This window comes from Protopterus annectens, chromosome 9.part0 (genome assembly GCF_019279795.1).
Source record: "Protopterus annectens isolate FY-2018-M chromosome 9.part0, PAN1.0, whole genome shotgun sequence".
Classification (NCBI taxonomy): Eukaryota; Metazoa; Chordata; order Ceratodontiformes; family Protopteridae; genus Protopterus; species Protopterus annectens.
This window is the reverse complement of record NC_056743.1, coordinates 1,356,456,707-1,356,483,969: the sequence shown is the minus strand read 5'-3', so window position 1 is coordinate 1,356,483,969 and position 27,263 is coordinate 1,356,456,707. Positions and strand designations below refer to the sequence as shown.

The 27,263-nt window shown below is 42.2% G+C and overlaps 1 protein-coding gene across 4 annotated transcripts in view; it reads right to left on the bottom strand.

Annotated features, from left to right (window-relative positions):
- Positions 1–27,263, bottom strand: part of ERCC1 (ERCC excision repair 1, endonuclease non-catalytic subunit) — a 1,099,273-nt gene that overhangs the window by 293,477 nt on the left and 778,533 nt on the right. For all 4 annotated transcript variants that reach the window (XM_044084339.1, XM_044084340.1, XM_044084337.1 and 1 more), the window contains one exon: positions 21,134–21,233. In XM_044084339.1, coding sequence (XP_043940274.1) covers positions 21,134–21,233 — 100 coding nt within the window. The remainder of the gene's footprint in view (positions 1–21,133; positions 21,234–27,263) is intronic.

Here is a 27,263-nt window from a genome sequence, read left to right as displayed (position 1 = left end):
AAAGAGACGTGAGGCCGAAGGAAAGGAGAAAATATACTGCAGAACCCAATGTAGGTACCCAAAATGCTATACAACAGAATGACTTTGTAGGCAAGACTGGCTGAAAGAACTTAATTCTTTCAATGATAAAAGCTTATATAGAAATGAACATGAAAAAGTAAATACATATAATGACAATATAGCTTATTTACATGATTTGATGCTTAAATATAAAACAATGCATATAGATAATGAATATTTAAGGAAATGTCTACTGTTGGGTATTGTGCCAAAAGGGCTACAGGTATACAAATACCCAAATAACACAAAAAAAAGTAGTATAACAGATTATATGAAAGTATTTGATGAATGTGGATTTGGTATTATGAGAATTATTGTTAGGAATAATGAAACTGAAATAAGCCAGATACATTAAAAAATAGAAGTTAATGAAAAAAATTTGAATGATCTGTTATATACTGTTGAAAATGAAAAAGTTAAATATTTTAACATTAAAAAAAAGTGGATGAAAAATGCTATAATAATTCTAGAAGAAAAGCTAGGAAAGTAGAGATATCTTTGAATATAAAGAAAAGAAATGTTACCCTAAAACGAAAACCAGTGGAAGATATGAAGGTGATTATAATGTATATAAATTTGATAGATGGGAAAGAGATGATAGAAATATACAAGAAGACTTAGATACTTATAATCAAACCTATAACATTAATAATAATAATAATGAACGGGAAGCTAGGAAGTATGATATACATGCTAAAGTACATTTCAACAATAATAATTTGAGTGGAAATGAGCAAGATATAAGGGAAAATCAAATGTATGGATTTAAATGACCCTTTGGATTTTCCCTTACTGAGACGGTCGGAGAGGATACAGAACAAACTACAACAGGTAATGAACAAATTTACTAGTAAGGATACAACTGAAAGCATTAATAAGGATATAGAGATAATAAATGAAAATGTATATAGATATCAGAATTTTAATATTTTTAATTACAGTTATATTGAAATTAATGAATGGCATTTTAGATTATTCATGAAAGGACTAAAATTTGTACCTACTATGACAAGTGATATTAGCAAAAGTCTTATAGATTTAAAATTATTTATTAGAAAGAAATATTTCGAAATAATATTTCAAAATAATGGTAGTGATAACCAAACTAACAATAATGACATAAAATTACTTAAAAAGAAAAGTACAGCCAATCTTATAATACACCCTCAGCTGAAAAAATTTGAGGGGGTAGTAGAAAGAGAGCTGAGAAACGAATTGGAGAAAATAAAGATGAGACCCAATCTGTTGTGGCAGGAAAGACAATTATTGAATACATTAAGAGAAGATAAAAATATAAGGATTTCTAGGCCTGATAAGGGAGGGGGAATAGTAATAATGGATAATATTACACATAATACTAAAATGGAAGAATTATTAAGGAATGAAGATAGATATGAAGAAGTATCCATAAACAAAATCAATATAGCTTATTCTAAAATAGACTTAGCCCTGAACGAACTTATGAGAGATGGGCTAATTAATAAACAGACGTTTGAATATCTTTTTGTGGAGAAACTATTAATACCAGTTATTTTTGGTACTATGAAAGTACATAAAGATACAAATAACCCACCTATTAGGCCTATAGTTTCAGCTAATGGATCAAAAACATATCCACTAGCTAAATTTGTAGATGAGAAAATTAAGAATGTAGGGATCGATAAAGAAGGATACCTCAAAGATTCATGGGACTTATTAAGAAGTGTGAATAATCAGTTATATAATAATGATATTACATATCTTACAGTGGATATAATAGACTTATTTTCTGTTATCCCACATCAAATAGGAATGGAGTGGTTCCTAGAAGCTTTGTTAGATACTAATAAATTCAATTGGAAGACACTAAGAGTTATTATGGAAATTTTAGAATTGGTATTGTTATATAACTTTGTAGTATCTGAAGGAGAATTTTTCAGACAAATTAAAGGAGTAGCTATGGGGGCTTGTTGTGCCCCCAGATTCGCTAATATAGTATTAAATATATGGGAAAAGAAATTTCTGATAGCATCACCATATACTACTTATTACAATTTTTATAAGCAAAACTTAGATGACTTGTGTTTCTTTTGGCTGGAATTGGATGCAAAAATAGAAGAATTCATGAAATATATCAATAACACAACAGATTTTTTAAAATTTACCCATAAAATTAATAAAGACAAGCTAGAATATCTGGATATCACAATATATAAAAATCAACAAGAAAATAAGTTTGATTCAAAAATATTTACAAAGGAGACATTCTCTAACTCTTATTTATATTATACTAGTTCCCATCCATTCAAGCAAAAAAGGAACCTTGTTAAGGGACAGTTTATTAGAGTATCAATAATGACTACTATACAAAAGAGTTTGAGGATGAATGCAACAAATTAAAAATTATGTTTTTAGACAGAAAGTATCCTATTAGATTAATAAATGAAGTTATGGATGAGGTAAAAATAAGAAGAGAAAGTGATTTTAGCCCATTGTTAGGAAAGGGGTTTCAAACAAATATGTAAAACATGAATAATATGAAAGAAAATGACAAATTAGAAAATAACAAAGGGAAGTATAATAGTGCCTATATCATGAATTTCAATTATGAATTGGGCCTTATAAAACAGATAGTGGATAAAAATTGGAAAATGTTTTCAGACCTGACGACAATATTTAAACAACCCATCACATTTAGTTATAGAAGAGATAGGAATATTAAAAATATGCTAGAAAATAGGTCTGGATATAAGGAAATAAGTCATAAGAAAAAAGGCACTTTTAAATGTGGTAGGTGTAAACAATGTAAATATGTATTAAATAAAGGTAGTCACCATCTAAAAGCTAGAATGAGATCCTTTACTAGTAAATTCTATGCTAATTGTAAAACTAATGGTATAGCTTATCTAGCAGAATGCCAAATATGTAACTCCTTTTATGTGGGTAAAACTGAAAGGGCATTTAAAAGACAAATATATGAACATATATACGACATAAATAAAAAATGTTAATAATGCCCTTTATAAACATACCATAGATTGTAAACAAGCTGTGTTTCTGTTTTATGTTTTAGAAGTTATCCCACAAGATATTAGAGGGGGTGATTGGGAAAACAGAATAGAAGTAAGGGAATTGTATTGGCAACTGGTTCTAGAGGCTAATAAAAAGCCAGGATTAAATGAACATGTTTCTATGGTTCTTATATTGAAATTAAGAGCAGCTAGACTATGAATAGGATTTTATTATTATATATATATTTTTTAATATATTTATATAATTATATCACAGGTTTTATATATACATAATGTTTTTAGAGAGAGTATTTTAAGATAGATTAAGTAAAATTATGATGAATGTACTTTATATAAGTAAAGATATGTGGTTTTATGTTATAAGAAATGCATGTAATTTGCACAAAATGTCACAAGATGGTGGTATTGAGCTATATTCATAGGTTCATAGGTTCATAGGTTCATACTAGGCTATCTGCCCAAGGGCATTTACAAGCCTAGCCCATAGTTTTGTGGCTTACGCCACCCCTTTAGTATGGGGAACTATACCCATTATTTTGCTGTGCCTCTGTCGAGCAGTGACACTGAGGTAATCCCTGGGGTATATCTGCGATCTCCCATCCATTGGTCAAGATTTCTCCTGAACAAGGCCAGCGAGGTGCTCTGCCTCACATATACCGGGATTTTGTTCCACAGCCTAGGGAGTCTTTGGGTGATGAATCTATCCCTCCAGCACGTCCTATTAATAGCCGTGTCGAGGTTTAAGTCTCCCGCCCTTGTGGCTCTGATGGATCTAGATTTTTTGAGGTGAAGCATATTCATCAAATCTGGGTTTGACATGGCCTTGTATGTTAGGCAAAGGTCACCTCTGAGCAAGCGGTAAGTGACTGAATAGAGCTGGAGTTCTTTCAGTCGGGCAGCATAGGACAGATTTTTGAGACCCTTTATCCTTTTGGTGAGGAACTTTTGTGGCCTCTCCAGCTGCTGCAAGTGTCGGGTCAGATACATTCCGAATGGGGCATTGTACTCAATCATTGGTCTGATGAGTGATGAGTAGAGGGAGACAATGACCTCCCTTGATCTAGATGAGAATCCCTTCATGATAAGGTGGGCAATGTAGAAGGTCTTCCTAACTACTTTAGCTACATGGGTGTCGAATGACAGACTACTATCAACCTGGGTCCCCAGGTCCCTGATAACTTCTTCTGTGCTCAGTGGATTGCCACCTATTTGGTAGCTAGGGGTAACCTTGTTTTTCCCGAAGGGTATGACTATGCATTTTTGGCATTTAACTTTAGGCCATGGCTCTGGCACCAGTTATCCGTTTCTGTGAGACCCTTCTGAAGGATATCTGTGTCAGATGTGTTTTCTACTATGGCCAGTTTGCAGTCATCTGCAAACTTTGTCAGCCATAACCCTCCTGTGTTTGCTTGTACTTGAGAAGTAGATGCCAAACAAGAGTGGGCCTAGGACTGAGCCCTGTGGGACACCACTTGTGACAGGCTTTGAGTCTGACATGGCGCCAGCAACTCTGACCCTGTGGGTTCTGTCACTCAGCCAGTTTGCAACCCATCTTGTGATGTATGGGTTAATATTTAAGCTGATGAGTTTTTCAATGATACCCGAGTGGGGTATTGTATCGAAGGCCTTCGCCAGATCGAGGTAGGCTGTATGGACTGCCTTTCCCTCATCAATGGCTTTGGTGACTGTTTCAAAAAGTCAACCAAGTTTAAAAGGCATGATCTGCCTTTGACAAAGCCAAACTGGGTTGGATCCAAAGTCTGCAAATTCCTATGTCTTTATTTATGAGGTCCATTATGATCCTCTCCATGGCTTTGCAGATAAGGCTTGTCAAGCTAATGGGCGGTAATTTCCAGGGTCGGTGGAGGCACCGCCTTTGTGAAGTGGGACCACAGTTGCAGTGCGCCACTCCTGGAGTGCGTATCCAGAGGTAAGGCTCTGATTAAACAGCTGTCCTAGCTGTGGGTTTAATTCCTCATTGAGTTCGTGGAGCACACAGCCGGGGACACCATCAGGTCCCATGGATGCTGTGTGTTCTGCTTTGGCGAGAGCAGTTCTCACTTGCGCGTTGCAGATGTTTGGGGCGCTGCAATCATTTGGTATAGATATCTCTCCTTTTGGGGGAGGGGAGAAGTTTGCACTGAACCTGTCAGCCAGTATGTTGGCAATGTCCGTAGGATCAGTAATCTTCACATCATTTTGAACTAGTTCTGAGCATATCTGGGAGTTTCCTCCCAGGTTTCTTTATAGCTAAAGAAGGCCTTATGATTGTCTTTTGAGTCTTTAGCTATTTTTCTCTCAAAATTTGCTTTGGATGATTTTATGAGAGCTCTTAGTTTTTTACTTATAGTGATCAAGGGTGTCTTACCTTTTAAGGATTTTGCTCTATCTTGTAGTAGCTTCCTCCTTTTGTTGTAGAGTTTGTTTATGGCTGGGGTCCACCAGACTGGACGCTTGCCTTTGGTACAGAGTCTCTTTGTTTTGCTTGGGATTGCCTTATCCATGCAGTCCTGCAGGTGCTGGTAGAAGGCATTTGTAAGTGATTCAGCGGCATGTGTACTGTTTTCCGCCGGCTCGGGGGCCTTAAAGGAGACCACACTAGTCTTTAGAAGTGTGAAGTCGGCTTTCGAGAAGTTCTTTACTGTGGTCTTTTTTATTTCAGGTGGGGGTGGGATGAGGACCTCCAGCGAGATTAGGTTGTGATCTGATCTCACCAGTGAGGGGTATACTTCCGGTGTTGAACATTGTGCTCCCATGTTCGTGATGATGAGGTCAAGTATGTTATCTCCTCTTGTGGGGATGGTAACTAGTTGTTCCATGGCATTTGAGTTTATGAATTCCAGGAACTTTTGGGCTAGGGTGTTTGGGCTTGAGTAGTGTTCCCAGTCTATATTAGGGTAGTTGAAGTCACCTAGTATGATGGTGTTTGGTGATACATTTATCCCCTCTAGTGTTTTCAGGAAGGCCATGTGAGGTTCCTGAGTTTGTGAGGGTGGCCTGTAACATGCTACAATTTGCAGAGCAGTCTTGCCTATGGTTAATTGCACCTGGATGGTCTCCGATGCATCGTGCGTTGCAACCAGTCTTGAGGTGTGGGAGTCCTTGATGAATATGGATACACCCCTCCTTTCTTGGTATTGTCCGGATTTTGGGCCGGAACGTATGATATGAGGTAAAACCTGATAGTGCTGGGGTGCTCTCAGGAGCCTTGAACCAGGTTTCTGTCACAGCACAGACATCGATGTTCTCCATACTGAGAAGGGCCTCGAGTGCGTGCATTTTGAGATTCAGACTTCTGGCATTGAGCAGCATTACCCTTAGTTTTTTTCCTTTTTGTGTTCTAGGGTGGTAGGTTTAGAATTTGAGCCTTGCCTAAAAAGGCACTATGGGGTGGCAAGAGCCTTTGCCAATATCCGGAATCCCAGGGTGACAGGTGCAAGCCGTCCCTTGCGAGCAGCGTGGCTTGTCCAGCATGTCATCCCAGGCAGACAGACACTGGATCCCCTTTGAATGACACCAGTGTTTAAGCCAATTGTTAAAGCTGGTCATCTTATCTCTGTATTGTGGCATCATTCTTGGTGAAGGTAGGATACTGCTCAAGGTCAGGGTCATACCTGCCTGGGCTACATAATCAGAGAGCTCCTCGATGTCTCTTTTCATGTAGTCCAAGGAGGTACGTCTCAGGTCGTTTACACCAGCGTGGACAATGACTGAGTCGTATTTGTACCTGCTGTTGAGAGACCTGAGTGCTTGCGTTATGTGGCGGATTCTAGCGCCCGACAGGCAGCTTACTGTGACCTTCTCCTTACTCAGTCTGGTGAGCGGGGCGTCAGTGTGTCTGACTATGGAGTCACCAATGACTAGTGTGTCTGGCATTTTGTTTGGCCTTAAGGGCTGTGACTGTTTGACACTCTGACTGTGAGGTCTATGTGTTGCAGGTGATGTGTTCTGAGGTGGTGGTTGTTTGGGTGTCTGCTTTGGTGGCCTCTGCTGTTTTGGTAGATTTTTGATCAGAGCCTCCGAGTATGTCTGTGTGTTTATGTGTATGATTTGAGGTTGTGATGGTACTATGTGAGACTGGGTCTATAGTGTGTGTGGTAACCTTCTCCTCCTGACTGGTCTTGCCAGTCCTATGTTGAGAGAGCTCAGCCTCCAGTTTGGCTGTATAGTTGCATCTCTCGCATGTATTTGTGTTTTGTGGGAGGAGGAGAGGGTTGTCTGTGTACATGAGGCAATTGTAACATTGCCTCAATATTCCCAGGTTCACCAGCTGAGCAGGAGAGGACACTAGCAACTGATCCCTCGACATGCTAGAAGGAATAGACAAAAAAACTTAAAGAAGATTCCAGGGGACGTGGGTGACCGAGAAATGGGGGTTTGCCTTTTGGGGTACTATCTATGACAAGAGCACCGTATCAAGGTAATAAGTACTGTAGGAGCAAGTGCTAGGCTTAACAGATAGAGAATAGTCTACTTGGAGTCAAGTAGAGATGATCTTTAGTTATAGTATCGCTGATTAGATCAGTAGTATAGTTCGAGGAAGGTAGCTTTAAGGGAAAATTTGAAGAGTGGAATTTAGGTAGCCCAAATAGTTTAAATCTGCTGAACCGAAGCTGCCCTAGTGTGCAACGGTAGCAGCTCAGCTAAACAGCAAAGCGTTTAGCGTTTTATATCAGGGGCTGAAAGAAGCTAGGAACTGGCCCAAAACGACCAATAAACTACAAGTTGCTGGCTGAAACCTCACAAAACTGGACCAACAGGCAGCTCAATGCTTCCCACTCCCACTGGTAAGCAAGGGAACTTCCTCTGTTCCAAATTAGGTAAAGATTCAGTAACAGGAACTGCAAACAAAGCCCAGGGATCAGCAAGCTCTGAAACTGGACTATTCTAGCTTAGTAAGGCGGGAAAACAAGAGATATATTTTTTTTTTTTTTTCAGAAAACAAGCAGAAACAGATACAGTAAACGCTTATAAATGCTATAAATCGGCTATCACAGCCTACACAAACAATTTGCAACAGGTATAGATTTTAAAAGTAACAAATTGAGAAACAAGTGCAAAAACAGAATAAATGCAGAAAAACAGTAACAATGTATCAGCAAGCAGGCGAAATACAGTTGCTAGATAAATAGAAGTGGAAAGCCACAAAAATTATACTTAAATCAGGTAAAGTCGCTTTTTTAGCTCTCTGAAGCTTGGATTACTCTGCTGGCCACCACGAGGATCTGTGCTGAGTAGGTACAAGCCAAAAAACGCTCGTTTAGCGTTTTTTATATCAGGGGCTGAAAGAAGCTAGGAACTGGCCCAAAGCGACCAATAAACTACAAGTTGCTGGCTGAAACCTCACAAAACTGGACCAACAGGCAGCTCAATGCTTCCCACTCCCACTGGTAAGCAAGGGAACTTCCTCTGTTCCAAATTAGGTAAAGATTCAGTAACAGGAACTGCAAACAAAGCCCAGGGATCAGCAAGCTCTGAAACTGGACTATTCTAGCTTAGTAAGGCGGGAAAACAAGAGATATTTTTTTTTTTTTTTCAGAAAACAAGCAGAAACAGATACAGTAAACACTTATAAATGCTATAAATCGGCTATCACAGCCTACACAAACAATTTGCAACAGTTATAGATTTTAAAAGTAACAAATTGAGAAACAAGTGCAAAAACAGAATAAATGCAGAAAAACAGTAACAATGTATCAGCAAGCAGGCGAAATACAGTTGCTAGATAAATAGAAGTGGAAAGCCACAAAATTATACTTAAATCAGGTAAAGTCGCTTTTTTAGCTCTCTGAAGCTTGGATTACTCTGCTGGCCACCACGAGGATCTGTGCTGAGTAGGTACAAGCCAAAAAAGCCGCGTTTAGCGTTTTTTATATCAGGGGGCTGAAAGAAGCTAGGAACTGGCCCAAAACGACCAATAAACTACAAGTTGCTGGCTGAAACCTCACAAAACTGGACCAACAGGCAGCTCAATGCTTCCCACTCCCACTGGTAAGCAAGGGAACTTCCTCTGTTCCAAATTAGGTAAAGATTCAGTAACAGGAACTGCAAACAAAGCCCAGGGATCAGCAAGCTCTGAAACTGGACTATTCTAGCTTAGTAAGGCGAGAAAACAAGAGATATTTTTTTGTTTTTTTTTTTCAGAAAACAAGCAGAAACAGATACAGTAAACACTTATAAATGCTATAAATTGGCTATCACAGCCTACACAAACAATTTGCAACAGTTATAGATTTTAAAAGTAACAAATTGAGAAACAAGTGCAAAAACAGAATAAATGCAGAAAAACAGTAACAATGTATCAGCAAGCAGGCAAAATACAGTTGCTAGATAAATAGAAGTGGAAAGCCACAAAATTATACTTAAATCAGGTAAAGTCGCTTTTTTAGCTCTCTGAAGCTTGGATTACTCTGCTGGCCACCACGAGGATCTGTGCTGAGTAGGTACAAGCCAAAAAAGCAGCGTTTAGCGTTTTTATATCAGGGGGCTGAAAGAAGCTAGGAACTGGCCCAAAACGACCAATAAACTACAAGTTGCTGGCTGAAACCTCACAAAACTGGACCAACAGGCAGCTCAATGCTTCCCACTCCCACTGGTAAGCAAGGAACTTCCTCTGTTCCAAATTAGGTAAAGATTCAGTAACAGGAACTGCAAACAAAGCCCAGGGATCAGCAAGCTCTGAAACTGGACTATTCTAGCTTAGTAAGGCGAGAAAACAAGAGATATTTTTTTGTTTTTTTTTCAGAAAACAAGCAGAAACAGATACAGTAAACACTTATAAATGCTATAAATTGGCTATCACAGCCTACACAAACAATTTGCAACAGTTATAGATTTTAAAAGTAACAAATTGAGAAACAAGTGCAAAAACAGAATAAATGCAGAAAAACAGTAACAATGTATCAGCAAGCAGGCGAAATACAGTTGCTAGATAAATAGAAGTGGAAAGCCACAAAAATTATACTTAAATCAGGTAAAGTCGCTTTTTTAGCTCTCTGAAGCTTGGATTACTCTGCTGGCCACCACGAGGATCTGTGCTGAGTAGGTACAAGCCAAAAAACGCGCGTTTAGCGTTTTTTATATCAGGGGGCTGAAAGAAGCTAGGAACTGGCCCAAAACGACCAATAAACTACAAGTTGCTGGCTGAAACCTCACAAAACTGGACCAACAGGCAGCTCAATGCTTCCCACTCCCACTGGTAAGCAAGGAAACTTCCTCTGTTCCAAATTAGGTAAAGATTCAGTAACAGGAACTGCAAACAAAGCCCAGGGATCAGCAAGCTCTGAAACTGGACTATTCTAGCTTAGTAAGGCGGAAAACAAGAGATATTTTTTTTGTTTTTTTTTCAGAAAACAAGCAGAAACAGATACAGTAAACACTTATAAATGCTATAAATCGGCTATCACAGCCTACACAAACAATTTGCAACAGTTATAGATTTTAAAAGTAACAAATTGAGAAACAAGTGCAAAAACAGAATAAATGCAGAAAAACAGTAACAATGTATCAGCAAGCTTCCTTGTATTTGTATTTACATTTAACTTTGTATGTACTTGTATTTACATTTAACTTTATATGAAGTTTAAGGAAAATTCCCTTTAAAACATAAATAATAAGATATCCTTATTATATACTTCTTGGTTATACAATTCCTTACCTGCATTGTTTTAAGTACTGATTTATATTAAATAACTTAGCATATATGGCTTTGGAATCAAACTGCGTGTATAGGATAATTTTAATTTTTTTGAAGGGTTGAATAAATGTATGGTAACCCTTAGAATTAACTTTAAAATTAATCCAGCTAATTAAATGTATTCACTGGTTGGTTAATTATATAACAAGACTATATAAAACAAGAATTTGAAAGTTTTTAGTGTGCTGATGAAGTTAGATTGTTAACGAAAAACGCGGCGTAGTTGTTCAGTGTTTTTCGGTGTATTTGTGTGCTTTTTTACTGAATAAAGTCAGTTTGTGTGGCTCGTGGCTCCTAGTGCTTCAGTTCTTCATTGTGGACAAGTTGTAATATTGAGGCACTAATTCTCCAGTATTTGCTTTGGTATAGGTTCATAGGTAGGTACTGGGCTATCTGCCCGAAGGCATATATTAGCCCAGCCACGTTGTGCGGTATTCACCGCCCCTTTGGTTAGTTCTCTAGGCCCTTGATCTAGCAGCTAGTACCCTTGGCCCCTATCTAGTAGAGCTGTTGGTATGATCCCTGGTGTGAACCTTCTGTTACCCATCCACTCGTCAAGGTTCTTCTTGAAGACTGATAGTGAGGGGCTCTGTCTTATGTAGATTGGGACCTTGTTCCATAGCAAGGGAAGTCTTTGCGAAGGGAATCTATCCCTCCAGCATGTTCTATTAATTGTTGTGCTGAGGTTTATATCCCTAGAGCGTGTAGCTCGAGTAGATTTGGTTTTGCTAAGATGGAGCATGTTCAACAGTTCTGGGTTGGACATGGCTCTGTATGTTAGACAGAGATCGCCTCTGCGGTATGCAACAGAGAAAAGCCTTAGTTTTTTCAATCGTGCTGCATAGGGCAACTGTTTGAGGCTCGTAATCCTCTTAGTGAGGTACCTCTGTGGTCTCTCCAGCTGCTGGAGATGCCTGGCCTGGTACATTCCAATTGGTGCATTGTACTCAATAATGGGTCTGATGAGGGAAGAGTAGAGGGGCACCACTACATCCTTAGATCTTGATGCGAACCCTTTCGTGACCAGATGGGTCACATAGAAGGATTTTTTAACCACCTTGGCAACATGGTTATCAAAGGAAAGCTGACTATCTACTTGGGTCCCTAGATCCCTTATTACTTCTTCAGATTTCAGGGGGTTACCTCCTATGTGGTAGTTCGCGGGTACTCTGTTTTTTCCAAAGGGGATTACTACACATTTTTGAGCATTTAGCTTGAGACCATGGCTTTGACACCATGAATCAGTCTCATTAAGGCCCTTCTGGAGGATATCCATGTCGGCTGGAGACTCTATTATAGCACCCAGTTTGCAGTTGTCCGCAAACTTGGTCAGCCACAGCCCTTCAGTGCTTGCCTGTACTTCTGAGAAGTATATGCCAAACAGGAGGGGCCCCAGGACAGAGCCCTGAGGCACACTGCTCGTTACTGGTCTGGAATCGTACATAGATCCCGCTACTCTTACTTTGTGGGATCTGTCTAAGAGCCAGTTTGCGATCCATCTTGTGACGTAAGTTTTTATGCCCAGGTTGGTGAGTATCAATAATACCCGAACGAGGAATGGTGCCAAATGCTTTAGCCAGGTCAAGGTAAGCGGTGTGTACCTCCTTTCCCTTATCTATAGCCTGAGTAACTGTCTCAAAGAAGTCCACCAGGTTCAGGAGGCATGATCTGCCCTTGACGAATCCAAACTGTGTGGGGTCAAGTGTTTGGAGGTTCCCAATCTCTCCATTTATGAGTTCCATAATGATTCGCTCCATTGCCTTATAGATCAGACTGGTCAGGCTTATTGGTTGGTAGTTCCCATGGTCGGTTGTGGGCCCACCCTTGTGCAGCAGAGCCACCATTGCTGTGCGCCATTCTATGGGCACATATCCTGTCGAGAGGCTGAGACTGAACAGGGTATTCAGATGCGGGGTTAATTCATTTTGGAGCTCGCGTATGACACAGCCCGGGACACCATCTGGTCCCATGGAGGCAGTGTTTTTAGCTTTAGATACAGCCTTATTAACCAACGTATCAATAATAATTGGAGTTACACAATCCCCTGGAATAGTAATAGGCCCTGCAGGTGGTGGTGGTGGGGGGGAATTTGCACTGAACCTGTCAACCAAGATGTTGGCAATGTCAGTGGGGTCAGTGTATTTTGTTCCATTTTGTACTAGATCAGAACAGACCTGAGCATTGCCATTTAGGTTTTTGACGTAACCATAGAAGGCCTTATGGTTATCCTTGGCAACTTTCTTTTCAAAATTGGCCTTAGTTGACTTGATGAGGGCCCTCAATTTCTTACTAATGCTGATCAGGGATGATTTTTCTACTTGAGATTTGGCCTTTTTTTGTATAAGTCTTCTCCTTTTATTGTATAGTTTGCTTATGGCCGGGGTCCACCAGACTGGTTTCTTCTTGCTTGAGGAAGGAGTCTTGGTTTTATTTGGGATAGCATGGTCCATGCAATCCCGAAGATGTATATAAAGTGCCTTGGTGTAGGATTCTGCATCCTGGATATCATTATCCTTCTGCAAGGGAATAGTGAAGCTTTCCACTTCTGACGCAAGTAGTTTGAAGTTTGCTTTGGAAAGGTTTTTTACGATGAGTTTCTTTGACTGGGGGAGGTGGAGGGGTGAGGATGTCCAGGGTTATCAGTTTGTGGTCTGATCTGACCAGAGAGGGAGTGATAACGGGTGTGGTACAATGGGTGCTCATATTTGTGATGACAAAATCCAATATGTTGCCCCCTCTAGTGGGAGAACATACCAGTTGTTCAAGGGCATTTGAATTTATAAATTCTATGAACCACTGGGCACAGGAGTTAGAACTTTGGTAGTTCGTCCAGTCTATACCAGGGTAGTTGAAATCACCCAAAATTATGGTGTTGGGTAGGACTTTTATACTTTCCAATGCCTCAAGGAATGCTGAGTGAGCATCTTGGGACATGGTGGGCGATTTATAACAGGCTATGACTTGAAATGTGGTTTTGCCTGCTGATAGTTGCGCATGGATGAACTCTGGGGCATCATGCTGCGCCACTAACCTGGAGATGTGGGTATCCTTGATGAATATGGATACACCTCCGCCCTTTGTACTGCGATCCGGTAACTGAGGCCGGAAGGTATGATATGAATTGTAACCTGGTAGTGCTGGGGTGCTCTCTGGAGCCTTGAACCAGGTTTCTGTCACTGCACAAACATCAGTTTTCTCCATACTGAGGAGTGCCTCGAGTGCGTGCATTTTGAGGTTGTGACTTCTGGTGTTGAGTAGCATTACCCTTAGTTTTTGATTGCCTGTGCTGGTTACGGTGGTTGGTTTGTACTTTGAGCCTTGCCTAAAAAAGACACTACGGGGATGGCAAGAGCCTTGGCCAGTATTCGAAAGCCTAGGGATGACAGGTGCAAACCATCTCTGGCGAAACAGCGAGGCTAGTCTATCATGTCATCCCAGGCAGACAGACACTGGATCCCCTTAGAATGACACCAGAAGCTTAGCCAATTGTTGAAATTGATCATTTTGTCTTTGTATTGTGGTATCATTCTAGGTGAAGGTAGTATGCTACTCAAGGTCAGGGTCATACCAGCTTGGACTACATGATCAGAGAGCTCCTCAATGTCTCTTTTCATGTAGTCCAGAGAAGCACGTCTTAGATCATTCACACCAACATGTACAATGACAGCATCATACTTGTACTTCTTCTGGAGTGACGTAAGTGCCTGTGTTATGTGGCGGATCCTAGCAACCGACAGGCAGCAGACAGTAACCTTCTCCTTGTTCAGCCTGGTGAGTGGAACATCTGTGTGCCTTACTATAGAGTCTCCTATTACTAGCGTGTTGGGTATGGTGTTTTGCCTTAGGGGCTGTTGTGAGGCACACTGCTGAGTTGAATTGTGTGTTTTCTGGCTTGTGTTTGGAGGTGCAGGTTGCTTGCTTGTCTGCTTTGGAGGGCCCTGTTTCTTTTTCAGATTGGTACCTAGTGCCTCCGAATATGTTTTTGTGTATTTATGTGTATGTTTTGCCGGTGCTTGTTTTGTAGATTCATGTGTGACTGGTAGTGTGATGCTAGTGTGTCTCTTCTCCTCTTGACTGTCTGTTACAGTCATGGGTTGAGAGCGCTTAGCCTCCAGTCTGGCTGTGTATTTGCATCTCTCACAAGTGTTTGTGTCTAGAGATAAGAGGAGTGGGTTGTCTGTATACATGAGGCAGTTGTGACATTGCCTCAGGATGCCCAATTCCACCAGATGAACTGGAGAGTACACCTGAAGCTGACCTCTGGACATACTTGGAAAAGTAAATTTCACTTGTCTTGCGGGCAATCAAGGGTCTTATGCTGTATTATAATAGTGCTGTCTAAGAGATTTGGAAAATAATAGTGCTGTCTAGGAGATTTGGACAAGTGCTGATTTGGGTTCTTTGAGGGATCATGTGCCTTGGAATGTCTTTCCCAAGAAGTGCTCCCCACCCGATGTGGGAAGAGTCCGTGGTCAATATGGCCTTCAGCTAAGGGAGAACAAAAGGCTGACCTTATTTCACCGGATTTGAATGAATCCACCAATGAAGGTCATTTTTGCAAGCCTATGTTATTGTCTTGGTCTGAGTAGATTGATGGAGAATGGACAACTGAGTGACTAGTGTCCACTGAAGGATCCACATATGATACCTTGCTAATGGTACCAGAATGATTGCTGCAGACATAGACCCCAATGCTTGGAGGATTACTTGAGCTGAAAGAGAGTTTTGAATGATCTTTCTGACCTGGAATCCAACTGTTTGAACTCTTGTGATAGGGAGATAGGCTGTTATTGAAACTTTATTGAGCAAGGCTCCGATGAACTCCAATACCTGACTTGGTTCAAGATGATTTTTTGTGACTCATGTTAATTCCGACGTGAGAGCAATACTGGGATATACAGTCTCGAGGTATGATCCGATGATGCCTGGTCAGAATGGTTATGAGCCAGTCGTCTAAATATGGAAACACCTGGAATTCTTTTAGGCTCAAGTGAGCTGCTACTACTGCCATGCACCTGGTGAACACCCTGGAGGATGTGGTGAGACTAAAGGGCAGAGCTATGAACTGGTAATGACTGGCTCTAAGCTGGAAGTGCAGCTATCTTCTGGATCTTCTTTTGAGCACATCCAGTCATCCTTGTGCAGAAAAGGAAGAATGGACTGAAGCATGGCCATCCAGAACGTTGTGTTACTGAACTGGCTTGTTCAGATTGCTGAGATTCAAAATTAGTCTCCAATCCCCTGTTTTCATGAGCATTAAAAAGAATTTTGAGTAAGCTCCAGATCCTCTCTGGTTTGGAGGGGACTTCTTGGATGACTCTTTTCTAGCAGCTCGTTTCTCTCTAACACTGCTGTTCCCTAAGGGGGTGGTAGGGAAAAGGATATTACATAACCTCTGGAAACAATTATCTACATCTGTGAATATTTTTTAATCTCTAGCCAGGCTCTCTGGTGCAGGGATAAATGACCCCCAACTGCCTCCAGAGACAGACAGTCAGGCACCTTATTTCAGGAGCACTGATAGGACCTGTCAGAGAACGTATCTCTAGATGCCTGGTTCTGTGGACCACCTCTGCTGCTGGGATGGTGTCTTCCATTAGAGTTCCACCTCTACCCCTGTGGGAAACTACCTCCATGTGGATCTTGGAAGGAACCCTGGGATTTTCTGAACCACATTTTCCATCTGCCTCATTGATTCCTAGAAAATGTCAGATGAGACCCTGGGATTTTTTGAACCACATTTTCCATCTGACTTGTTGGTTCCTAGAAAATGCCAGTTGAAGGATCAAAAAACGTATGCCCGCAGCAGACAGGGTTTTACCTTCCTGATCACACCTAGAGAGTATCTTTTACCTTGGGGCCAAATAAAGAACTTCCAAAGGGAGCACTGACTAAGGAAGACTTGAAGGACTCCACAAAATCAAGCAAGCGCATCCAAGTATGTTTCCTTATGGAAAAGCCTGAACTCGTCACCCATAAGGTACCATCAGCTGCATGGGAGATAAGACTCGGACAAGTTTGAAATGGACTGGAGGGTAGCCAGCTGCCAGGCAACAGTACTCTCTACCTCAGTGGATATGGTCCCAAAGAGGGATTTGGTATGTTCCTTAATCAAGTACCTCTGGAGTCTAGTGAAGTGTGACAAATCAGCAACTGAACAGCAAAGGTCACTGAAGCATATAAAGTGCTTCCCAAATCTGCCCAGCGCCCTTGACTTCCTGTTAGGGGGGTGGACAGAGGAACTTTGTTTTGCTAGTTCCTTTTTGTGGCTGCTGCTACGACCATGGCATCAACAAGTACTCCTTTGCTCCAAAACTTTCTAGCCTTTGGTGGTGCCAGGATCCTATCTGGTCTCTTGGGGATAGGCTTAATGGTATCAGGTTCCTTTCACACCCATCAAGAAACCAAATCAATGAGCTCATCCGTGGGTAGAGTCACCCAGGAGGTAGACGGGCCAGATCCAAAGCGTCTAGGAATACAGACTCCCCTTGGGAAGGGGTGATAGGAGACCAACCATCCTTTTACTTTAGAAGTTAGAATGTCTCCAAATGAGATATCATCAGGTGATGATCTTGGGGTCCCTTTTCCATCATCAAAGTCAGTATCCTCTCTGACCAACTCTTGTGGAGAGTGCCTACTTTTGCACTTTTTCTTTCTATGAACTTCTTTGGAGGGATGCTCTGGAGAAGTACCTAAAAAAATGAATATACCTTACTGGGTAGCCTGGTGGTTTGGCAGGGCTGGCTGTCCCAGTGTTACAGGCAGTTGAGGCTCTACATGCAGAGATGACTACAGTTAGGAAGTTGGAGACGAGTGGGTGGGGGTGGGGGGGGGGTCTGGATTCTGGAAAAGAAAAAGCTCTCTCCACTACCTCGAATACTGAGTGCTTCAGTGTGTAGGAAGCCAACGGCTCTGAGAAAACATGCTTCTGAACTGTAGGCTCTCTCCACCCCAAAGGCAAACCACTCAAGGAGGGACACAGAGTCGAGCTATCTACCTCTGAAGCTCCATGGGGAGAGTCGGCTCCAACACCCTGGATCCGGAACAAACGCTATGGCTCTGAGAGTCATCAGTCTCTGAAGTGCTCGACATTTGTCCACTCAGAGATGTCACCATGTCATGGTTGAAGATACCATGATCTTCAAATCCGATACAGATGACTCCAAAATGTTATCTGACTGCTCTGAAACTAAAGGTCAGATCGGAGGAGGAGCCAGAATTGATGGGGTAGTACTAACAAAGGTCTCTGGGCCTGATGGGTCAGAGCCAGAAGGACCCCCATTTGAATCTGCATCGAGAGGAACTTCCTCATCATCCTATCTACATCAGCTTCAGTCAAACATCTGGAGGAACAAGATGCTGTTGACAGCGCTCTTGAATGATGACATCTAGGAGACCTATCCAAGATCAGATCCAAGGAGACCTGTCAGATTTTAGCTTCAGATCCAAAGGTTTCAGAACTTTGGGTGGAGGTTCAGAGCCTGGAATTGAAGGGGAGGTCAGATCTAGGGTATGCTCTTCTGCATCCTTTTTAATCGGATTTCTTGAGGTTTGAGCTGCAAATGATACTGATGACTTGGAAGGAAGCAAACCTCTTAAGATCGTTTATTTTTTGGTCTATCAAAGCCCTTAGATTAAAGGCTTTGCATATGTCACAATTAATGTCTAAATGTGCAGGGCCTAGACAACAGATGCATTTAGAGTGCGCATCAGACATGGGTAACTTATGGCCGAAGGCCATATATATTTTTTGAAACCCGAAGGTTTCTGATTAGACATTGTAAATCACAAAATCCATCAGTATCAAAGAATACAAATAGAAGGAGAGAGTTTTTTTTTTTTTTATTAACACTGAGAAAGGAGAAAAAGGTTACCAATGATGGTAAGCAAAGAAGTACTAAATTAGTACAAGGAAAGGGGTATCAGCAATGGTAACAAGATTTACACACAAAAGAAATAGGGAGAAAAGCTATAGAAAATAGGATTAATATAAGACAGGAATAGATTAGAGAGAGAAAACTGAAGAAAAGTTTTCACTTACAAAAAATAAGTTGGACAACCTGAGAGGTTGCAGTGACTATATCCAAACACTAAGGTGGCAAATGAGATCAGAGGAATGTTAGGGGACCAGAGCATAATGGGTAGGGAGGGGCTTGAGAGTTGCAGTGTTCCATAAACTGATAAAAGTGGCAGAGTCGGACTGAGGGTCAGATCCGAACCAAACAGTTGAGGAATGAATGAAAATGACAACATCAGATCAACCATTTAACTGATCCATGCCACGTTCTTCCAGGCATCTAAAGATGACCTACGGGGAGGGAAGGCCAAATGGCAATTCTTTACTCCACGATACCCTACTTGCCATTCAGTAAAGCATTTAATCCTAGTACCATCTTATAACGCTTGGAGACTTCCACTGCAAACACTGCCCCAAGGTTCCTGTAAAGGTATGTAAATTACTGAATCTGTAGAATTTTTCTGGCTTTTTGGGAGTGGACAGCTGAGAGTTGGGATTTAAGAATGCTGATCCAAAAGCAACTGGACAGACTGCTAACGATTTAGACTTCTCCATGCTTACTAGCTCTAAACACCTCTTTTCTGGGCAAGAATCTTCTTTGCTTCACATAAGAAATGCTTCTGATTAGACTGAGTCTCCCTAGATAAGAAGTCCTCTATTAAGAAGTTAGAGGAGATGGTTTCCTCGTCATCTCTTGTAGACCTGCACCGGTGATGGTGATCAGATGGGTCAGAATAAGACTGGGAGCACCTGAGGTAAGAGGTCTAAGATGCATGTGGTACCAACAGTACCTGTTGGACAGAATAAAGGGAAGCAGCGGCAGAAGCCATATGAGGTTTGAGTGGAATCTGGCAAAGTGGCAATGCTCTACCTTTAGACACAGCCAAAAGCCTCAAAGGCCAAGACTGAATTAGTCCATTTAGTCAATAAAAATGAGATCTCCTGGGCCAGATGGGTCTTGACCCAGAGGCCGATCTCTGATCTGAGGTGTTCAGAGCACAGGCCCCAAAAGGTAAGGGTGGCTCAGAAAGCCTTGTCTACCCATCTCCTTGAGTCCTGGCACATATACTTCCACTCTGAGATGCTCCCTGGTCCAAATGTACTGGAGTTGAAAGAGATAGGGATGCGTCAGGTGGCACACAAGATCTTAGGTATTAAAATGGAGTGGAGAGAATTACAGGTAGGGAAGAGTCAGAACCATGCATCCAAAAGCTTCAGGAATGGTGCAGTGGTTGGATCTGAATGGATCCAACAACTGATGTGATGAACTGGATGAAAACAGACATCAGATCACTTATTAAAAACAATATAAGTAGTTCCAAAAAGTAAAAAATCAAAATGTTTGATATAAGTTTTGTTTAAAGTTATATTTACAAAAAGCAGAAAGCATTACAATATATAAAATCATTCCCAATATTTCTTGTGGGAGACAAAGCCCCTGCCAAGCAATGGACACCCATTATAGATTACAATGCCCCTTTTGGTATGTACCTCACAAGACAGCTACAACAACTGGAAAGGCCACAGAAATACCTCACAAAGAGGATTACCGGCCTCAAACAGATGCCCTACGCAGACTGTCTCAAAAAACTCCAGCTTTACTCTGTCGCATATCGCCTACTCAGAGGTGATCTCTGCCTAACATACAAAGCTATGTCAAACCCAGAGCTGTTGGACATGCTCTACTTAAAGAAGTCTCAATCCCTCTGAGCTACACGGTCTAGGGACCTAAACCTTGTCACCACAATAAACAGAACATGCTGGAGGGATAGATTCCTGTGCCAGAGACTTCCCATACTCTGGAATAAACTACCTCTCTATATCAAACAAAGCTCCTCATTAGTACTCTTCAAGAAAAATCTTGATGATTAGATGGGAAATAGGAAATTCACCTCGGGGATCACTTCTGTGGCTCTGCTCGACAGTGGCACAAGAAAATAAATTTCTTGGGAGGCAAAAGCCAGGGTACCTTTTTGGCTGGGCTTGTATAGGCCACAGGGCCGATAGCCTAGTACCGACCTATGAACCTATGACACGACACCCAAAATACCCTATCACCCCTCCCGTAAACTCAACACTAATAATATTCAAAAAAACCTCCATCCTAACTTCCTGTGAAACCCATATGTAACTCAAATTAAATTGAGCAAGTACTACTGAAGCCACATTCAGCCAAATGGAATTTCATTCATTGCAACATTCAAACAAGTCTGATTTTCATTTGATGCAACATTTGCATAAAGTGGAGTTGACCAAACAGCCAAGAAGGTAATCTCATCCCTTCTGTGGCAAAGACAATTTATGCCAACTTCTTAAGAGAAACAATCCAGCCCCAAAGAAATCCATTACCTGGGAAACAAAGTCACTTTCCATTCGTTCTTTTAAGGCATCTGCCGGTTTATTCTCATACGACTTGTAAGTTTCAAGGTATCTTCCAGCTTCTTCAGGACTAAATATAAGAAATGTCAGAAATGGAATTTTATGCTGTGATATCAATAAATTGAAAGCCATTCAATACTTCTACATTTGCAGTTTCTAGTCACACCCACAACCAAATTACATTCTGAGTAAATGCACCTACCTGACTACTTTTCACCTACTAGTTGCTTTGAAATAATTATATGGGGTTCCGCCCTCACCAACATCAGTAACTACAGTTGCTTTGGATATGCAATCTTCAGATGCCATACTGGCCTCCAGTAGTCAAGCATACTGCAGTTTCTAAGACCTAAGCAGGTATGTCACAGTGTGACAGGGGGAGCAGTGCTTTCAGACTTAGGCATTTTACATTTTTTCTTGTGAAAAGGTGGGGCGTGAGGGGTTTGCCATCTTAACTTGGGCGAGGTGATTTAAACGATGCTTTCCCAAATACGAGTTGAATGATGAAGGTCAGGGTCTTAAAGTCTTTGGGACAAAAGACTGAAAAATTGTCCCAATTTGTATAATTATGCACTGCCCCTAGGTGGAAAAGGCACAGAGTGCAGATCCTTGTAGAGAACTGCCTACCGCAATCATATTTCCCCTCCTAGGTAACACCAAACAGAGCAACCAACAGCAACACAAGTGAAAAAAAGTAAATAAAGGTTCCCCAACAAGATCTGCATTTGGGCTGGTAGAGACAGTCTATAAATTTACACTTAGACATCTGCTTATACACCCTTAGTCCCACCGGCTTAGGTCAAACATCGAACATATTGCTATATGGAAGGTTTTGAGTTTGGTACCCCCACCAGACATCAGTGTTATCTGGCTAGATAACCTAATAGTTTGGAATACTGTAACAGTGATCTATGGAAGGACATCATGAGATAAATACAGATCAAACAATCAGCAAGTCAGATGGCATTAGAAATACTCGGTCTAGGGATATAAACCTCTTCTGCATCGTTGAGGGAACGGTTTGGAGGGACAGGTATATTTCATACAGGATACCGCTAAAACAGATTCTGCATTAACATAAAACAAAGTTCATTCCTGTCCATATTCAAGCGCAACTTGGATCTATGGATGGGAAACAGAAAATTTACCCCAGGACTGCTCCCTTAACTACTAATGGATAGAGGCAATTTTTAAATGCTTTATCCCATGCACGTGTCCCCTCAAATTATCTATGGTATGATCCCAGTTATTCTCATTAGGAGTAACGTATAATTATTGACCATGGGATGGGTAAGGCCAATCTATAACCAAATGGGATAGGTTTGTGCTTCAAGCACAAAAAGGTAAACTGGTTAGACTTAAAATGGCCCTCAACAGCAGCTAGCCTAGTACTTACCTATGAACCTATCACAGACTTTTTATACTGCAACAATGTGTTTCTGGCAAAAAATCCAAATACAGAACAGAAGACTAATACAAGAATGGTGAAAAGTACAAATGTAAATGAATTTCACAGTGACAAAAAATAGAAGTTATGTCCTTACCATAACGTTCCATGTGGAGTGTTCATCTCGCCTTTGTTCTTACACATGGGTTCGGAGCCGATCCTCGGCTCCGTGCCGGCCTCTTGCAAGCTCTGCATCGAGAAGAAGCTCGAGACAATCTAATACCCACAATCCCCCTCTGCCTTTACCTCAGATCTAGTTTGCAAGCAAACCAATCTACATAATAGCACATTCATGCTATACACCTATACATATATAAACAGACACATATAAAAATATATGTGTAAACCACGTATGTACACAGAATAATAACAGTAGCAAAAAATGCTTCTGGCCAGGCATCAAAGAACGTTCTTCCTAAGGGTGGGAGGGTGGGACTGTAAGAACAAAGCGAGATGAACACTCCACATGGAACGTTATGGTAAGGACATAACTTCTATATGTGATAGTGTTCAATCTCGCCGTTTGTTCTTACACATGGGTAGCGTCCCTAGCTCCTTGATCCTGAGGAACTCACGGGAGGACGTTCTTGAGCACAGTGGAACCAAAGGTTGCCCTGTCTCTAGAAACCTTGTCTACTTTATAATGAGAAATAAATGTATGTGGCTTAGACCAGGTAGCAGCCGCACAAATAGCATCCAGAGGTAGGCGAGCTGCATGAGCCAAAGGCGTAGATATTGACCTTGTGGAATGTCCTTTGGGTTTGTGTAAAAGGGTTGATTTGCAGAATCGTAGACATAGATTATACAATCCGTTAACCATTTAGAAAGAGTTCTTTTGGTAACTGCAAGTCCTTTCCTGCTATCAGCAAAAGCCACAAAGAGTTGATCTGTTTTCCTGTGATCTTTTGTTCTATCCAAATAAAACCTTAGCTGTCTGTGAACATCCAATTTGTGTAACATATACTCCATTTTGTTGGAGTGGTTTTTGAAGAAAGTGGGTAATTCAATGGACTGATTAATATTGTTAATAGAACATACTTTAGGGAGGAAGGATGAATTGGTTCGAAGAGAAACTCTGTCAGAGTGAAAGATCAAATAAGGGTGCTTGATGGAGAGAGCCTGAAGTTCAGACACTCGTCTAGCAGAAGTAATGGCTACCAGAAAGAGAGTTTACCAGGACAAAAATTTTTATGGGCAAGAAGAGGCAGGTTCAAAAGGGGGCAACATTAATTTAGATAGCAACAAGTTTAGGCTCCAAGGTGACGTAGGAGATCTGACCGGTGGTCTAATATGAAAAACTCCTTTTAAAAAGGCTTTACAAAGTCTGTGAGCCATAATAGGAGCTCCACATTCTTCCACATGGAAATTCGAAATGGCAGCCAATTGAACTCTTAGAGTAGCAGGAGAAGCACCCTGATGAAATAAGTCTGTTAAGAACTCTAATATCTTATTCAAAGGAGCTATAAAGGGATCCACATGGTGTGTATTCGCCCAGAATACAAACAGTTTCCATTTGCTAGTATATGTTTTAGTAGTGGAAGCTTTATGCGAAGCCACTAATATATCCTGGACTGCTGGTGACAAAAGATCAGACCTGGCTAAGTTGGGAATTGGAGCAGCCAAGCTGCTAGATGGAGTGACAGGAGCGCGGGATGGGGAACCCCTGACGAGTGAGTCAATAGATCTGGCTCTGGGTCCAGAATCCAGGGTCCCCGAATGCAGTGTATTTTCAGGAAGGGAAACCAAATTTGACGAGGCCAGAATGGAGCAATGAGGATTATCGTCCTGTGTAGGTTCCTGGCTTTCTGGAGAAACTTGATATCAGAGGAAATGGGGAAATGCATATAGGAGTCCCGGGGCCAATCGTAAACCAGTGCGTCCCTGGGGACTTCCCTGGAGGGTAATAGGGCAAAGTAGCTCCTGCATTTGGCATTCATTGGAGACGCAAACAGGTCGCAGGAAGGCTGGCCCCACGAAAAATCCTTTTCGCCACTGACTGTTTTAGAGACCACTCGTGCGGTAACAGAATTGCTCTGCTCAGCCTGTCGGCTATGACGTTGGATGACCCCGGGATGTGCGTTGCTATTAGAAAGCGACCCGTGGACTCCGCCCACTGCCAAATTCTCATGGCCTCTCTGCATAGTTGATAGGACTTGGTTCCCCCTTGTTTGTTTATGTACCAGACTACCGACATGTTGCCCGTCTGAACTGCAATAGTCCCTAGAGGAAGAAGGGGAGCAAAGTGTTGCAACTCTAGAAACACTGCCCTCAACTCTAGAACATTGATGTGCAAATTGTACTCCAAATTGGTCCATTCGCCTTGGACTGTCTGTCCCTGAAAGATGCCCCCCCACCCTATCAGGGAAGCGTCCGTGGTCACCGTAACTGTGGGCGTGGGTAGCACAAACGGCCTCCCCTGGGAAAGGTTGCACGTTTGAAGCCACCAGTTTAGATCTGTTTTGCAAGTCTTTGTTATAAAAATCTCGTGTGTTAGAGGTAGTTGTTGAAATGACCATTGAGCAAACAGTAGCCATTGTAGGACTCTAATGTGCAGCCTTCCCAGGGGAATTGCAATAAGGGAGGCTGACATGAGGCCCAACACCTTTAGTACTAGTTTTGCAGGAGATTTCCTTGACAAGAGTAGAAGACGTATGTGAGTCTGCAGTGATAATATCCTTTCTGGGGGAAGCCTCAGAATTAATTGACGTGTGTCTAACTCTGCTCCTATGAACAAGATATTTTGTGATGGCTGAAGTAAGGATTTTCCGAAATTTACGGAGATCCCTAGGTGAATACACAGTTGAAGAACATAGTCTCTGGCCTGCAGTAGTTGACGCCGGGTGGTGGCCGAAAGGAGCCAGCCGTCCAGATACGGAAACACCTGGAATCCCTGACGTCTCAAGTGAGACGCTACCACTGCCATACATTTGGTGAAGACCCTGGGGGCTGAGGTCAGACCAAAGGGCAGGGCTCGAAATTGAAAGTGACTGGCTCCCAGCTGGAAGCGCAAATGATCTCTGGATGCCCTGGCCATTTTGATGTGGTAGTATGCGTCCTCTAGATCTATTGAGCACATCCACTCGTCCTTCTGTAAGAATGGAAGGATCGATTGAAGCGTGACCATTCGGAACTTTTCTTTCTTGACGAAAGTATTGAGGTAGCTTAGGTCTAGAATGGGCCTCCAGTCCCCTGTTTTCTTTGGAACTAAAAGAACCTTGAGTAAGTCCCGAATCCTTGCTGGTCCGCTGGGACTGGCTGGATGACTCTTTTCTAGCAGCTTTGAAATTTCTAAAGCTGCTGGCTCTCGCAGATGGGGCGGTACATCTGGGAGTCTTTTCTTTGGAATGGGATAGGATAGGAAGGGTATGGAGTAACCTCTGGTAACTACGCTTTTTACCCACTTGTCTGTAGTTATATCTTGCCAGGCCTGAGGGTATAAAGCTAAGCGACCCCGACTGCCTCCAGAGCAGGACAGTCGGGCCTCCTCTCAGGAGTGCTGGAAAGGTTTACCAGGAGTGTTTCCCTGTCACCTTGATGTTGCGGACCCCTCTGCCGCCAGGGCGGCGTCTTCCACCTCTGCCCCTCCTCTGCCTCTAGAGGGGGCATCACCCTGTGTGCCTGAGAAAGACCCTTGGGGTTTTGAAACCACATTTTCCCACCGTTGCCCTTTGGGGTGCGGTCTGGTTGGGGTGGAAAACGGACTCCGACAGCAGACAGAGTCTTTCCCTCTTGTTCACACCGGGTAAGGGTCTCCTTTACCTTGGGGCCAAAAGAGTGGCACCGTCAAATGGGGCGTTTGTAAAGGAAGACTTGAAGGCTTCCGCAAGGAGCATAGGCGCATCCAGGATTGTCTACGAAGAGCAATCGCTGAAGCTGCTGCCCTACTTTCGAACCTTCGGCTGCGTGAAATCAGCCTCATGGACGAGTTAACAATCGATGTTAGGGTATTAAGTTGCGCTGTCACTTTCTCTGAGACAGCTGCATCTGTAGTACCCTGGAGGGTATCTCCCAACTCTTTGACTAGATCCCTCTGCAGGCGTGTAAAATGGGTCAAATAGTTCAGGGACCGCATGGAAAAAGCCGCTGAACTAAAAATGCGCTTCCCATATCTATCCATCGTCCTAGAATCTTTATTAGGCGGATGGACAGGGGAAGAAGACTCCGACATCTCCTTTTTCGTGGCTGCAGCCACCACCATAGCGTCTACTGGAACTCCTTTGTAAGGTAGGACTTATCCTGAGGTGCTGTGATGTACTTGTTCGGTTTTCTTGGAACAGGTTCCACTGTGTCAGGAGTCTCCCACGCCCTTGAGCAATAAGTTCCATTAGTTCGTCAAGGCGGAGTGACCCAGGAGGAGGAAGGCGAGCACCAAATGCCTTCAGCAGAACTGACTCATCCTCAGAAGGGGAAGGGACTGCCAGTCACCTCTCTGTTTCAGGATCTCCAAAATGTCTGAAAAGAGACATCTTCTGAAGGTGACTTAGGGGACCCTCTGACTCATCTAAGTCAGTATCAGATGTCAAGGATTCCTGTGGAGAATCCAAGTGTCTCCTCTTACACAATCTCTTCCTAGGGACTTCTTCGTGGGGAGCATCCGAAGAAGCCTCGGAGGAAGAGGGGGCACCCTCCAGGGGTGGCTGAGGCACTGGTGCC